General features: G+C 34.3%; 1 protein-coding gene across 1 annotated transcript in view; it reads left to right on the top strand.

The window, feature by feature from the left end:
* The first annotated feature begins 2521 nt into the window (after positions 1-2521).
* LIPI (lipase I) overlaps positions 2522-16804 on the top strand; it is a 34231-nt gene continuing 19948 nt past the window's right edge. Inside the window, 7 exon segments of the mRNA XM_053667265.1 lie at positions 2522-2565; positions 2567-2960; positions 5588-5696; positions 8610-8711; positions 12397-12486; positions 13442-13609; positions 15250-15351. Coding sequence (XP_053523240.1) covers positions 2522-2565; positions 2567-2960; positions 5588-5696; positions 8610-8711; positions 12397-12486; positions 13442-13609; positions 15250-15351 — 1009 coding nt within the window.

Genomic DNA, 16804 nt, shown 5'->3' with positions numbered 1-16804 from the left:
TGAGAATCTTAAAATGGAGATGTTTATCCTTTGGGTGGAGGTGAAACCAAAGATTCTGCAATTCTAATAAACTCCCAGGTGATGCCCGTGGGTTTGTAAACTACACTTTGAGTACTAAGAGTATAGACATTTGTAGAACCTTAGTAGGCTGTTTGTAGGGCAATGATCTTTTCAAAACCCATGCTGTTTTAAGCCCATTACCTCAACAAATTCATCGTTATTTTTCTCTAAATTGTATAAAAATATTTCTTATATGACCAGTAACTTATTTTTATTGATTTAGTAAAATCAGATACCACAAGCAACTTTAATTTATTAAATTTATTGATTTATTTTATTATTTATTTAAAATTAGGAAAACCTGAAAGAACATGGGATTTATGATTAAAAGACCCAGATTCAGGTTCTAATGGCTTGTTATCCCAAGCTAAATCACTGAACCTCCCTGAACCTAATTTTAATTAATTAATTTGTTTATTTATTTATTTAAAATGTTTTTATTGTTTTTTCACTACCACTTAGTTCCCTTATTCTCCCCTCCCCCCCAGCAATCACCACAATCTTGTCCTTTTCCATGAATACTTTTGCTGCCTTGTGAATTTCCAAGGAAATGACGTGTGTGTGTGATTTGGTTAATTATAAAGCAGTATCAAGTAGGTTAAGATAAGTTACTGTGGGTTTTTTTTTAATGATTTTTCTTGCAGCCCAATTAAGGTATTATAGTTTCCTGCAATTACTTCTACATATGGTAATAGATAATAGAGAATATATCATAGATTTCTCTGTTAATTGTTTTGGGTGATTTATTTTATATTTTAACAGAGATCTTACTGGTTTATTCCTCATTACTCATTCTAAGGCCGAGTAAAACCTCACCTGGTTTGGAACAAACCAGGAGTTTGGATGCATCCATTGCATTTGGCCTTCTCACGGTTCAGGATGGTGGGAAAGTGGATGCATTCAATTTCTTACACAATTTGTACAGTGTAATAAGAACTGATACTGCACTATGGTTTATTCATTCCTTTTCTTAATTTTCTTATTCCCTAGTACTTAGAAAAAATAAAGAATCAAAGATTTTCACTTGACCAAGTATCTCTCCACTGTTAACTGGGGAATTAAATTCAGGTCTTGCTTCTCCTTCATTGCCTTCCTCTTATATCTTCTAAATAAGTATTATGTATAATATTTATAATATCACATACATGCTTCCCAAACTAGAATGATTTTATTAATAAACATTAACAGATACTATTATGGTTTATCAAATATGTATTATCTATTTATATAATAGTGTATATTTATATTTATCAAATATGTAACTTAGTTAAATTAATTTTCTGAGCATTTAAATCATTTTTATTTCTCTAGTAATGAAATAACTTATTTTAGTTCATTTTTAAATGTGTTCAGGGGTCATTTACTTGGGATAAACTATGCAAAGTGGAATTACTGGCATAGAGTATACTAACCCTTCTGTGAATTTTTAATATACTGAGAGATTGTTTTCTCAAATTTTTTTTCCAAGTTAAACTTTCAGAAGTAGCACAAGTATATACTCATTAAAAAAGTTGGTATTATATAATACACTTGTTTTGAAAAAAAGTACAATTTTGAAAAACTATGAAAAAGAAAATATCAAGCAGCCATTATATCAATGCCTAGCCATTAACTGCAAATGCCTAGCAATGCCTAGCAAATGACTATTGATTTGGCTTATTTATATTCTGCCCTATTTCCTTTTAAGATAGATGGATGAATGGATAGGTAGGTAGGAAGATACAGACAGATTCATAATGTGTAGATAGATACATAGATACATAGGTAAAATGCACACAGGGATGAGAAAACATAAGATGATATTTAAGATGTTTTAAATGTGTGTGATTATGCATAACCCTGTGATTAGTGTACTTACATTTAGTATAATTATTTATTTCATTAATATATATCCTAGAAAAAAATCAGGAAGAATAAATATTTTAAGATCATGTGTGTGTGATATACACACACATAAAATGTCAAAAGAATGTTGTATTAACTTATGTCTTAGCATCCATGTATAGGAATAGTTGTTCTACTACCGTCACAAATAGTGAGTATTAAAAGGATTCTTCTGTTGTTTAATTTGATAGGAAAAATGATACCAGTGTTTTGATTTGTATTTATTTGATCACTAGTCAGGTAAAATATATTTTCTAATGCTTATTACCTATATATAAGTATTTTCTGCAGACTTTCTGTTAAAGTTGATGATTTATCTGCTTTTATTGATACACATCATTCTTTATTAATAATATTAATGATTTGATCACATTGATGCTATTTTTCACGGATGAAGAATTTTTAACCACATTTACCTCTGCTTTTACTGTAAATCTTATATATTTTTTGTTCAAAAGTTCTTTTTAAATAATCAACAAATCAACATTGTAGTTACTTAGTAAATTATGTTGAAGTGCTAATGAAATTAAATTCCCTACCTTAGAGTTCAATTTTATTTTTTGCAAGAGCAGCAGGAATGGAATTGAGTACTAGCTCAGTACTGAGCTTAACTGATTTTTTTTATTTCAGAGAATAAAAAACCATGCCTTCAATTCTCTGACCTAAGTATAAAGGATTCCTTCAGAGATTTATTTAATCCCAAAATGCAGATGTTTCTGCTAATGTATACAAGGAACAACCTAAACTGTGCTGAGGCCCTGTTTGAGCAGGATGATTCACTTAACGTTAATTTCAACACAAGTAAGAAAACAATCTGGCTGATTCATGGATACAGACCAATGGGCTCCGTTCCATCCTGGCTTCAGAAACTTCTAAGGGTTTTGCTGAATCAAGACGATATGAACATAGTTGTAGTAGACTGGAACCGTGGTGCTACAACTTTTATTTACGATAGAGCAGTTAACAATGCCAGAAAAGTTGCTGTGAGTTTGAGCGAGTGCATTCAGAGGCTTTTGGTAAGTCTGGAATGTTATGTATTTTTATGTGTTATACAATCTACAGTGTGTTATGCAACACTACAAAGTATTAATAATTGTTTTAAATTTTTATTTGTTGAGCTGAGAGAGGGGGAGAGACAGAGAGAAACATTGATTTGTTGTTCAACTTATTTACGCATTCATTGGTTGCTTCTTGTATGTACCCTTATTGGGAATCAAGTTCTCCCACCTATGCTCTAATCAAAAGAGCTATATGGCCAAGGAAATAATGCTTTTTAATACTTTTAATGCTTAATGCTTTTTTCTCATAAACATGCAGATTTACTGCTTTGATGTGATAATGTGTTCAGCCAGCTTTTTAAAATTTGTGTAAATGGATAATTTTATGCCTAGACATAATCTAATTTAAAAAAAATTATCTTAAAGATTAAGTTACTATTTTATCTTATAATATTTTTAAGGTTTTAAGGGTTTTTTTTTTCCTATACAGATTTCAGGATAAAGTATTGTTTCTGTGTGGACATAGGAAATAAACTATATAATCATTAGCTACTTTAGATATTTTTTCTAAGTTATAGCTAATATGTTTATAGTCAATCAAGTGTGAATTGGTAAAAAACGAGGGAAAAACAACTTGCAAAGTAGCTTACTTCTGCCAACCTTGGAAGCAAGTTTGTTTCATTCATTTTTGTCCAGCATTTAGGTCCAAGGTTGGGACAAGTGAAATAAATTCAGGACAGTTTTAAGTAATCTGTTTATTAAATCAACCCAAATGGGAATCCTTGTCTTGTCTGGAGAGAAATGCTGTGATGGGCACTCAAGAGAAAAAGGGTGATATCTGATTTGGGGGGCAATCATGGGCTTGAAATCTGCCTTTGAGTTGTGTTGTGCTTATTTTCCAAGTCCCTGCTGAAATCGAGCAAGCAGAACACATCCAACAAGTAATTCCATGTAGTGGTTAGTGGTCAGATGGGCGCTTTTCAAAGACTAAATCCAGCTCATCGTCTGTGTAACTTTGAGTAATTGCTTAACCTCTCTGCCTCATTTCCTTAGCTATCCTTTTGGAATAACGAAACTTTTTAAGTGAAATTAACTCTTAACCAATGCCTTTCATATGAAAATATTATAATCATTGAATAAAATCAGCTATTATAATTATTTTTACATACTCAAATTTGGACGAAACCAAATCATCCTTTTAGAGAGACAGAGGTAAATGATGCAACTTTGCTCTTACTGAAAATCTCTACATTGCATACTTGATATTTTCTTATACCAGTGGTCTTTAACTAATTAACATTCACCTCAAAGTGTGGGAATTATGAGTGTTAAATAGAAAAAATTATGAAAATTTGTAGTGTTAGATAAACTTCTAAGAGTGGCTTTTTTTTTTGCAAAGGCTTCATTTTGAGAAGTTAAGAAAAGATCAGTAACACTAAACTTGAAAGTGATATTCCCTCGGGTTTCTGGGCACTGCTCTGAAAAAATTGAAGAAAATTACCACCCTGTGCTTGGGAAGCCTGTGTCCAGTTTCTCATTGAAAGTAAATGCTCCATGTCTTTTACAAGTCATCAGATGTGTTAGTGTGTCAACTGGACCATGACTTACTTGCTCCTTGAGAGCATGGGGGAAGGAATTTTCCCTCACTTAGGCTCTAACTTGTTCCCACCTCCACCCCTACTGGGGAGGAGTGTCTGGAACTCTGAGAGGTGTTTAAAACTAGGCTTGAAAGATCAGATTTCGTCACTCTCCAGATGGTGATTTGGGGAAAACATTTAACATCCATGAGTCTCATTTTATCATCTCTGAAGTGAGGATGATTATTCACACTTTTCAGTTTTCTAAGAATTCTTGACATAATCTGATTAGCATGTATTTTGGAGTTAAACAGACCTGGACTTGAAGTCTATCTTTTGCTCTTATAAGTACACACATATGTGGCTGTGGGCAACTCATTATCAAACCATATTTACTCAGCATTTTAAAAGTTCTGGGAACACCCCTGGATGGTGTGGCTCAGTGGATTGAGTGCCAGCCTGTGAACTAAAGGGTCTCTGGTTCGATTCCTAGTCAGGGCACATGCCTGGGTTGCAGGTGGGTCCCCAGTAGGGGGTGTGTGAGAGGCAATCACACATTGATGTTTCTCCTCCTCTCCTTATTCCTCCCTTCCCCTCTCTAAAAATAAATAAATAAAATCTTAAACAAAAAGTTCCAGGAATAGTTTTAGGCAATAGGGTAAAAATAAACAACTCAGTGCTATTGTGAATATTTAATATGAGATTTATAAGGCACTTGTTAAGGTAGCTAGTACAAAGTACCCAGTAATCTTTAATTATTATTGTTACAAAATACTTTGTTAACTAAATGTATTATTTTGCATATACTATTCTACATAATATATGAAAAAGGGTTTTACATTTTTTAGTACATTTTCAATGTAATTATTAAATATGTATAGAGAAGAATCAGGTATTTAATAGAAGAAGTTGAATAAAGGTGTAGTTGTTTTGAAATTACAAAACTTATTCCCTATCTCTCAGAAATGGGCTACACTGGAAAGAATAACAAATTTTAAAATATTGAGGCAAAGGGCATAATTTGTGATTTTCTGAATGAATATGGTAACACTATACTTTCAATTGCAGAAGCATGGAGCATCTCTTGATAATTTTCATTTCATAGGTATGAGCCTAGGGGCTCATATTAGTGGATATGTTGGAAAGCTATTTCGAGGTCAACTTGGAAGAATAACAGGTAAAATATTTTTGATAAAATCAATGTTTTAGCATAATTTTAAGCATGAGAAGCGTATTATACCTACATTTTAATAGGTATAATATTTAAGCAATAAAAATGATACACCATTATTTTTTGCATTATATTCAAATACTAGTCTTTGTTTTAGTTAGTCTTAACTGAGCTTAAGTTACCCTTATAGAATTGAAAATAATCACATTGAGAGTAACTCCCATGGCCCATGGGTTATTTTCAGTTCTATAAGGACACATTATTATGACAATCTAGAGAAAAATTTGGTCCATTTAATGTAAAACAATTTTCATGTATTAAATAAAAATATAAATAAGTATAGTATCTAATTTTTATAAACTTTGATTTATTTCAATTCTTTTAAACATTTTACTGAAATGACAGGAGAATCAAGAGTTGGTATTCAAGTGTAAGGGATTCTGGATCCCAGTGCCCCTCATGTTTCCTTCACAAAATTATCTCATCCTAAATTTGGTAGCCAAATAATGCTGATATGGATTTTCATGCTTCCCTTTAGAGTGCTGTTGTTTGTTTGTTTGTTACAGATTTGCTTTGTATGGAAACATTTCCATTTATGGTGGGGATGGATTGGCTCTAAGGCCGCAGAGCATGGCTGCCCGGGTTGAACAGTGTCCATCTCTAGGGACACGGTGGAAGTGGTGTCGCCCTGAGTTCTCCAGGCTACAACCACACAGCACAGCAGCCCATCCTGGGAAAATCATGGCCATCCGGTCTTCCTATGTCTGTGATGCAATCTAATTAGTGAGAGAGCCCAAATTGGAGCACAGGCCTTCTTTTTCTCTGCCCACTGTCTTCTTGGAGCATGTTTTAATTTTCTGGGGACAGAGGCAGAAGTGGCTTAGACAGACACAACAAGCATGCTTCCACTTCTTCAGTGTGGAGTTGTCACTAGATGGTCGTAGCCAGCTTCTCTCTCTGCCTGTGATGCCATCCAGCCAGTAAGGTTCTATTTCCCAGCAGCCAGTGGTCCCGGGCTCCAAAGGGTTTCCTGGACCTCATAGTTGGCCTAAGTGCCAATCAGTGACTATTTTGTTTTAATTTGTTATTACTGTTTTTAATTTTTATTTTTAAGTTACAGTTGACATTGCATATTATTTTATATTAGTTTCATGTATTCAGGATAGTGGTTAAACAACTACATAATTTACAAAGTAACTGTATTCGATCATTCTAGTGCCCACCTGGCCCTGGAAGGCTGGCAATTTTAGAACTAATAGGATAATATCCCTCCCCAACCAATTCAGCTTATAAAAAGCAATGGAGATCCATGCCCCTTGAAGATGCATAATAATTTTAAGTGTAAATAAAAGGTATTAGGATTTTTAACAAAGTTAAACAAAGGAGGAGGGGAGAGGTGGGTAAGGTTTACAGATTGTTAGGATGTTTACAAGCCTTTAGTATACTTTACTCTGATCAGTTTTAATATCATTCTCATTATACAGATGTGAAAACTGAGGTTAATCGGATGAATGCGAGAGGGTTAAAAAGTTAGCAACAGCTAAGCCAGGATTTACACCACAGTCTTTAGCACCCAAAGCCCATTTTCTTTCAATCACCATGCTAGCTCAGTTTAAACTGGTGGTAATCCTACTTTATTTTAAGGTGTGTTTATACACATATTAGACCAGTTTGAAAGGCTCCACATGCCAAGCAATTATGAAAGTTTACCAGGCCAGAAGATGTACTTCCACATTGGAATAATTCATAGGAAGAGAGAAATTTCTGTTTCATTCAGTAAGTGGGCTAAATAAACCAGGAATAGTAGAAGGACCTGAGATAAGCAACAGTATATTTTACTTTTTAAAATATCTTTTTAAGATGATTGTGTCTTCCATTGCATAGATCTTCTCAAGGCATTTTTTCTCTCTTTTTTATTGATTGCTATTCCAGGGCAGTTGCCTCCATTTCCCTCCCACCACCCCACCCCACCCCACCCCAGCCATCCCCACCTCCCATCCTAGGCATTGATTTTACCTTTTCCCTCCTTTTTTTGATACTCTTCAGTAGGTCATGAGCCTAGAATTTTTATTTAGAATTTCAAATATATCAGAAATATATTCATATTGCATGGAACTTTTAATACCATATTTTTAGGACTGTAAGACATATTGGACCATAAGACTCACCTAGGTTTTAGGGGAGGAAAATAGGGAAAAACTTTGAAGCAAAAAATGTGGTAAACTATTTAGTAATCTGTGATCCTGCTTCACGGCCTCCCCCCACAGCAAGCCAGGTGAGCTACATTCAGACTGTAAGATGCAATCCATTTTCCTCCCAAACCAGGGGGTGCATCTTATAGTCCAAAATATGCTATATTTTTTCCCTTGTGTTTGTGGCAAACTTTTGTGAGAAATGAATGCTAAACATGTTTATTTAAATATAAAACTAATAAATATGTTTTATCCCATAGCCCATATTGCTTCTGACACTTAAAAATCATTTTAGACCTATATATAGATAGACCCAGAATGAGCAATAAGACATAAGCTTCAAGCTAGGACCAGGATACGACTGATTTTTCCGCCTTAGGAGTTGGCATATTTATTTATTATTAAAGTTGTCCCATTCTTTTCTAATTACTCCTTAAATGAAACTGCGAAAGAAGCCTCTCCAAAGTTTTGTCAGGTGTCTCTAGTGTGGCTTAATACTATGTTGTTCGTAAACTTTGAAGATTGGTAAAAAAGTGCTTTTTTCAAATACTAAAGATAGTTGCTATTCACGCAATTTTATTTATCTTAAAATTTGTCTTTAGACAGGTTTAAGCTAAAACTGTGCAGGCTTATGTTTATAATGTAACAATAATGCAAACATATTATCTAACAAACAGTACAGTAGGACTTAATTACTAGATTGACAGTTTCTTTTTTTGAATTTCAGGTCTTGACCCTGCTGGGCCAAAATTCTGTGGAAAACCATCAAATGGCAGATTAGATTACACGGATGCAAAGTTTGTGGATGTCATCCACTCTGATACCGATGGTACCAAAGCAGGATTTACTGCCTAATTATTTGAAAATGAAAAAAGGAGATGTAGACTCTTGGAAAGGAGAACATAAGAGGAGTAAGAGTAGTAGAAGCATGATGATAAATCTGTACCTTTGTGGTGACTGTATTTCCCACGAGACTATTTTTTGGATTTAGTGAAATCATGTGGTATCAAGTGACACTCCGTCTTCAGCTTCCACCTTCAGATTTCAAGAAACATCATGTTATCAAAATATTGAAATTCGTAAAAACAATACTTTATCCTGTTCATTCTATGGACAGTTTTATTGATTTGCTCATAATGTCCCCCACGTTTAATGCATTTAGGTTACCATTCCCTCCACGCATTTTCTCACTGTGATGTGTGCCAGCTAGAACTGAGCGTAGCAATTTAGGCACAGATAGAGAATATTTTTCCCTACAGGTAGGGAAATATTTGCTCTGTCATTTTTAATTATCCTCATGAAAATGTCTAACAGACTATTGATAGTTTTGGCCAGAGTACATTGCAGACATTTTCAAATAATAATTTAGATGACCCTGATCCCCTTTGAAACTGATTATACTAATATTTATTGAGCACTTCATATACATCAGGCAATGTTTTAATTTCTTTATGTGAATTATGGAATTCTTCTAAGTTTCTATGAGATAAGTGAACATTATCATCCACCTTTTACCAACGGGGAAGCTAGGGTTAAGGTCAAAAGGCCAGTAAGTGACAGAGGCAGAATTTGAAATCACACCTTTGGATTACTGAGTCTACACCAGTATGTCAGTCTGATCAAGATGTGCTGTGGCTGTGGGCATGGGGAGGGTGTGGTGCTAAGACAGAGACAGGAGGAAGTGGCACTCAGACGACCCTGTTTCTGCCTCCTCGGGTTTCTTGTCTCTTTGGTCCAGGTCATTTATTTGCTCTCATATTCCTCTGAATTCACTTTATGGTGATCCCTACTGATGATTTTTTCAGGAGTATAAATGCCACAGGTGACAATTTCTCAACTTCTATGTCTATACGCCAATGGGCTGGGCCTATAATGGGAACAATTCTGCTCCATGTTTTAAATCTAAGTTAACCCGTGGTGCCCAGTTTCATATTCCTAGCATGATAGCCCCTACATCTCAAGTCTCTTTTATCTCCAGTTCTTTATACCATCTTAACATTACCACACACAGCACACCTGCTGCCCAGTTACTCTCAAGTTCTTTGTCTGAAATTTTCTTTCTGAAATTCCCATTTCTATTCTGCCTATGGCCTTTTGAATTAGGCCTTTATACCTTTTTCTTATTTTTGTTCACATTTTTCACTTTTCCTAGTAAACCCTTTTGGGTTGACTTGTATAGTCATCTCTCTGTATCTGTAGGGGATTTGTGCCAAGACCCCCACAGACACCCAAATCCACAGCTGCTCAAGTCCTTTATATAAAGTGGCATAGTGCATGCATGTGACCTATGCACATCCTCTCATTGACTTTAACTAATCTCTAAATTACTTATAATATCTAATAGAATGTAAATGCTGTGTAAGTACTTGTGACACTATATTGTTTAGGGACTAATGACAAAAACAAGTCTGCACATTTTCAGTATCGATGTAGCCATCACAGGCCTACCTACAAGGCCTGTCCACATCTTACATGTCAGCAACAACATAACAATTGTTTCTGAATATTTCTGACGTTCCGTTGGTTGATCTATGGATGCAGAATCCAAAGATATGGAGGACCAACTGTACTCTGACTGTCTTTTGATGACAGCCTGTCAGATCTAAGTGGCCACTAGGTGTCATAGAGACCAAGAGATCTCTTTGATATTTTTATGACAATTTATAGGTATTTTCAAAGTGATGAAATCTAAACTGTAATGATTTGGGAGATATGCTTAGAAAGTAAAAAAAAGTGATTTTATTAGGAGAAAAGATGTGTGTTTATCTTTAGTAAAAGAAAGAAACTGGTGATTGGATAAGGGCACATGAGGTGCTTCTAAGTTACTATTTCTTAACCTGGGTGTTGAGTGGCTAAGTGGCTACTGGCTATATAATGATCAGTAGCATCATGCTTTATGTTCTTTTCCACATCTATATGTCACATCTATAATAAAAAATAATTAAAAACCCATAGCTACTCTCTTTATCCTTCTTGAAACCAAGGAAATGAATGTCCTAAACAGACCAAGCTGCCCTGTCCCCTCCATCTGATAAAGGGAAAATAATGTGCATGAATTGACAGCTTGTAAGTTAATAATAAATATCTTTTGCTGCTTCATGATTCCTGAGAAGTCATCTTGGTTTGAATCTACTCCGGTGGCAGATTGGAGAAAATGATGACTCTAAACCTGTAACCCTTGGTCTTGAAATTTTGTGTTGAGTTCAGATGTGAGGAGATTTTAAAGATCTCAAAAATTATTGGTCTTTTTTTATCATTTTCAGAAGATTTGTTCATCCTTGCTTAAATTCAACAAACTAAGCAGATAAAGAGGGATTGGTTAGCATACACTTTGCACTGCCACAGTCAAACCACACATGCTTCTCTGAATTCTAGAGGGTTCTGATGAAGTAACCTAAAGTATGCTTTGTCTTTCCTTATGTGCCGAATCCACTCCCCTATAATGCCCATGTCCAGTTCTCATGCCCTGGGGACACCTCACTAGCTGTTTACTTGTTCTGTGACATGCTAGAATTAAATCAAGTTGTTGCATCTTAGTCCTTGCTGTTGATCTATTTATCTCTCTAAAAGTTCATTATGTTGTAGGTTAAATATGTCTTCTGCTTGAAGCCCAAGCATTGCAGTCTTACTTGGCAGCAAGATTTTTATCTAATCACAGTCCTGAATATTCTGAGCTTGCTACCCTCTTTCAGTTTTATGGATCCCCTGGGTTATAGACTCTATTTTGGTAACAGACACAGATTTTGCACTTTTCCCAGTACACTAAGGAACTACAAATGCAGAAAAACCCTTAAATTACAGCTACATATTTCATGTCACGCTGGCCCAACCTGTTCCAACGGAAACACATATGTAGATTTTTTCTATTTGTGAATCTAGCACCACGTCCTAGGCATTATTATCCAGAATGAGAACAAGTCATCATACTTGCTTAAAAAGTCCTATATGATTTGTCTTCATTTCTTCCAATGCTCCCTCTTACACATTTTACTCTAGCTGACCTGGTTTCTTTGAATACCCAGGCATGCTCACACAGTTATATGTAATACTTGGCTCACTGCCTCACTCACATCTTTCATGTCTTTGCTCAACTCTCACCACTTCAGTAGGAAATTCTCTAACTAAATTACTTAAAAGTGTGAACTGCCACCTTCATTAGTCTCTTACTGCTCTTATTTTATTCTTTTTCCATAGCACTTGTCTGAAATCCTGTTTTTACTTGTTTATTATGTCTTACTTCCACTGAATGCAATTTCCATGACAATACTTTTGCTCCATTTTTCTTTTTCACTTATATTCATAGCACAAAGGACTGTGATGGGCCCACAGTAAACTGGTGACTGGTAAATGTGTTAAATTAATGAGCCATATTTTTATGGCTCATTCCATAGATTGAGCCATAAAACTCTATGGAAAAGTCTCTTTCAATAGATTTTATAGGGCATTTCATTTTATACAAGTGTTGCTGATCTGATTGGATGTACTTTGTGATTCTTGGGTGCTCTTCTTCTCAGGTTTAGGCATTAAAGAACCCTTGGGACATATAGATTTTTATCCAAATGGAGGAAAAAAGCAGCCTGGCTGTCCTAAATCAATATTTTCAGGTATACTAATAGCATTTCCAAATGAAGTACACATGATTCAAAATGATGAAAGACAATCAATAGACTTTGTCCTCTCTTAATCTGCAGGCAAGATTTTGATCACCATTGCACATGAATCAGCAGTGATTGGTGGAAAGTGGTTTAGTTCTATCCTTCTCAGTTTGTAAAGGTTACCAGTTGACATCCCATATGGTCATGGATGAGACCTAGTACATTATAGTTTCAGCAGTTTTAGATCATAATTTTAACATTAGGAAAAGTTATGTCATTGAAGGAGCACATGTTGCCAACCAAGTTGCCATCATATAATAATGTAAATCTGCTCAGGATTTCATCTCTACCATCATCACAGTAGTGTCCAAACACGGATTTACAAACTATTGCACTTGGGTCTTCTCTACAGAAATGGCTGAGCAACGGCTCCAGGTATAGAATTTGGCTAACCTCAGAACCTTAGTGAGGCATGTTCTGAGTTCTACAATGGCAACTGGTCAAATAACACTCGGCCAAATGCCACTGCAGCTAGAGAAATCCGGTCAAAGGGATAAGCATGTGAGGCATTGGGAAAGGAAAGGGACCTGCTTTCGTAGTCATCTCTGACACTGAGTAAAATGTTAAGGATGTGGGTTTAGAAAAGATAGATATACTCACTAGTTATTAAATATGGTGAAACCCTGTCTGCAGAGTTTGTTAAATTATTGAAATTAAGCATTTATGCTGTGTTAATTATTACTTTAGAAAAATTTCTTACAAATATCAGGTAAAATACATACTAAATTTAAGTTTTTAATGGTACGATTTATTTAGTTGCTTAAGATAACACTGCATTACAGTCAACACTTTAATATTCATAAAACATGGTATTGAGTGGAACTTAATCGTTAATTTTTCTCTAATTTCCTTGAACATAGATTAATACACCTACAATTCTTTTGCTTGATTTTTAACACTTAAGGAATCAAATTTATTAAATGCGACCACCAGAGAGCAGTTCACTTGTTCTTGGCAGCTCTGGAGACAAACTGCAATTTTATTTCATTTCCTTGTCATTCATACAAAGATTACAAGACTGGTTCATGTGTGGATTGTGATGACTTTGAGAAAAAATCATGCCCTAGGCTAGGTAAGAGCTATTGTTGTAATTACTATCATTTTTGTGGGAAATGAATAATATAATTGTTAGTATTTTCTGCTTGAAGCTTTTATTATTTCTATGTCAACATTTTATGGACAAATTATTTTGGATAATTATAATTATTTATGGACAAACAACCAGAAAAAACAGTTTATTTCCTACTAAATATTTTTAGCATATTCAGTGAGGGGAGCTTGAGCAACTGCCTTTCTGTGGTATACGTAATGGACAGATTTGGTGGTTTCATGATGATCTTTGTTCTTTGTATCCAAAAGAATCTCATTATCTATTTGTAATCCTTCTCTAACCCCACTAAAGAAACAGACTTGTGCAATCTTACTGGCACAGATTTTTTTTAATGTGAAGTGTTAGGAGCAAGTGAAAAGGTATGAGGCATAATTAGCTTTTCATTTGCTATTAACAAGTAGACATGACTCATGCATGGTTCACACCTTCGAAATTGATAAAGCTTGGTAAGAGCAGTTAAGTATTGTCACTTCTGAAAACAGAAGCTTGAGAAATTTAGTGAAAAAAGATTCCACATAAAAATAAAATGTTAGAGCCGGGAAGAATCTTAAGGCTGTTTGTTCAGCGTTTTTTAAAGAGAATAGTAGACCCCGTGCATGTCACGAGCATGTAAATATCCAATCAGTATCATGACAAGATCTTCCAGAAATGTTTCCAAAGGCCCAAAGGCTCAATGAAATCCATAGCAATTACAAAGGCTGAATTAAACAGCCTCCCACAGTTTTCTTCAGCAGGAGGTTTATACTAAAGGACAGAATTGCTAAGGAGAAACAGGAAATAAGCAAGCTTTGCCAGGCTTATTTCCTTGCAGACCTGTCAGTTCACAAGGCATTATGTAGAATTGGTTTTCTTCAGAGCTCACGCTGGGGATTGTTTTTCTGCTCCCATTGCTTTTCCATATACATAGGAAAACTGTGACTTCATATGAACATATGGACTGTTTAAGGGCACAAGTGAGAACTTATGTTAGACCTCTGAATTCCCAGTTAACTGTCTTTTCTACTATATTCAGATCTCAAGTTTTGAGGCAGCAATGTGGAAAAAGACAAATACATGAATTGAAAGCATCTTAAATATATATGTATATATAATACAGATTTCTTAAGTACATATAACTTACATATCTAATATATATTATATATAACAATACATAGTATATGCAGATGCTATCTATATAATGTATATTGTATATAATGTATACCTATGCATACCATATTTATATCCATGTATGTATAGAAGCATTGGGGTTGTACTCACCAAGCTAAATTTAGTGTTCGAGTTTTATCTAATAAATTTATTCCACTGAATCTACTAAAAAGAGTTACAAGTAAAATTCTGAACATATAATACAATTGTAAAAATGCCTACAAATGGACTGTAGCAATTTGGAGTACACTAAACTCTGATAAAATTTCCAGAGATTGTATTATCATCGTAACTAAATAAAATTTAAAATTCTTTGAAAATCGTAACATTATAAAATATATGAATATTATTATTATTATACTCATTATTGTGCTTTAGTTTCTTTAATAATTTGAAGTTTTTGCATGCTATTTGATGGAAGTCTGACTTCTAATGTTTTGTTTCTCAAATCTCAGGTTATCAAGCTGAGCTATGGAAAGATATTTTAAAAGAAAGAAGAAAAAGATCTCTTAGGACCACTGTGTTTTTGGATACTACTGGCACAAATCCATTCTGTAGTAAGTTAACATTTTTAGCAAATAAATAAATGATTGCTTTTATGGGCTAATTTATATTTTATCCAAAATGTTCTTTCTGCCCACTCAAATTCATCATGTACTTTCAAGAAAGTTAAAAACTTGTTAGAGCCAGTTGTAAGTTTTTAAATAAGGACTTGATATTTAGATAAAATGAACATATGCTTTGGGTAACATTTTCCCAAGGAAACAAGGAAGTCCTTGTCCTTTCCCCCACATTTACATGATTATCCTTCCCACCCTTACAGTTGTGTCAGCATAAACCAGACAGAGCTTGACACCTATCAACATTATTACCACATTTGGGGAACTAAAACTAAACTATATAAATGCAAAAATGCAAATAATAACTTTTCTAACATGTTTAGAGTTAGATAAGAGGAAAGTAATTGAAGAACAAGAGTCTTTTAGAAATATATTAAATAATTATATTTATGAAGGGCTAGTTAAGGATGCAAAGTTATTCTGTTTAGAGATGAAAAGCTCGAAGTAGTTTATGAATGAAAGTAGATCCTATTATATCATATGAAGAATATTGTAAGAAAAGTTTCCAGTCACTGTCATTAACTTTGGTTACTGAGAGATAAATATTTAAAAGAGATGATCATATTTTTAAAATATTTAGATTAGTCATTGTCAATGTTTTATAGTCACAATTTCTATCAATTATAAGATAGTATAATTCTTTAAAGTTTAGTGGTTTTCGTTAATCCATAATTGAGCCTGTCCATTTTCTAAATTCATTTTTTATTGAATTAAATTTAAATTTACACACAGATATAAGAAATAATACAGAGAGACCTTGTGTATACTTTATTCAGTTTTTCTAAATAATAAAATTTTGTAATACTATAAAATATAGTATCACTACTAAGATACTAACTTTGTTTTTCTTTAAGATTTTATTTATTTATTTTTTAGGGAGAGGGAAAGGGAAGGAGAAAGAGAGAAACATCAATGTGTGGTTGCCTCTCATGTGCCCCCAACTAGGGACCTGGCCCACAACACAGGCATGTGCCCTGACTGGGTAGGAATTGAACCAGCAACCCTTTGGTTCACAAGCACACTCTCAATCCATTGAGCTACACCAGCCAGAGCAAGACATTGATACAATCCATACATCTTATTCCTATTTCCTCACAGACTTGTGCTTTTATGTGTGTTTGGCTCTGCACAATTTAATCACTCTCATAGGGCTTATGTATCTATCACTGCAGTCAAGATATTAATAGTTTTATTACCACAAGTATCCTCTGGGTGGCACTGCTGTTTCTAATCCTTGTACTCCATTAACACAGTTCTAAAATTTTATTTCGAAAATATGAAGGCAGTAATTCAGAATGTGGCTTTTTCCTTTACTCAGCATAATTCTCTGGATCTTTATCCATGTTGCAGCATGTATCAATAATTCATCCCTTTTTACAGCTGAGTAGTA

Source organism: Artibeus jamaicensis, unplaced genomic scaffold, assembly GCF_021234435.1.
Source record: "Artibeus jamaicensis isolate MK-2021 breed Jamaican fruit bat unplaced genomic scaffold, CSHL_Jam_final contig_466, whole genome shotgun sequence".
NCBI lineage: Eukaryota > Metazoa > Chordata > Mammalia > Chiroptera > Phyllostomidae > Artibeus > Artibeus jamaicensis.
The sequence above is the reverse complement of the archived record's forward strand: the minus strand, read 5'-3'. Positions and strand labels throughout refer to the sequence as shown.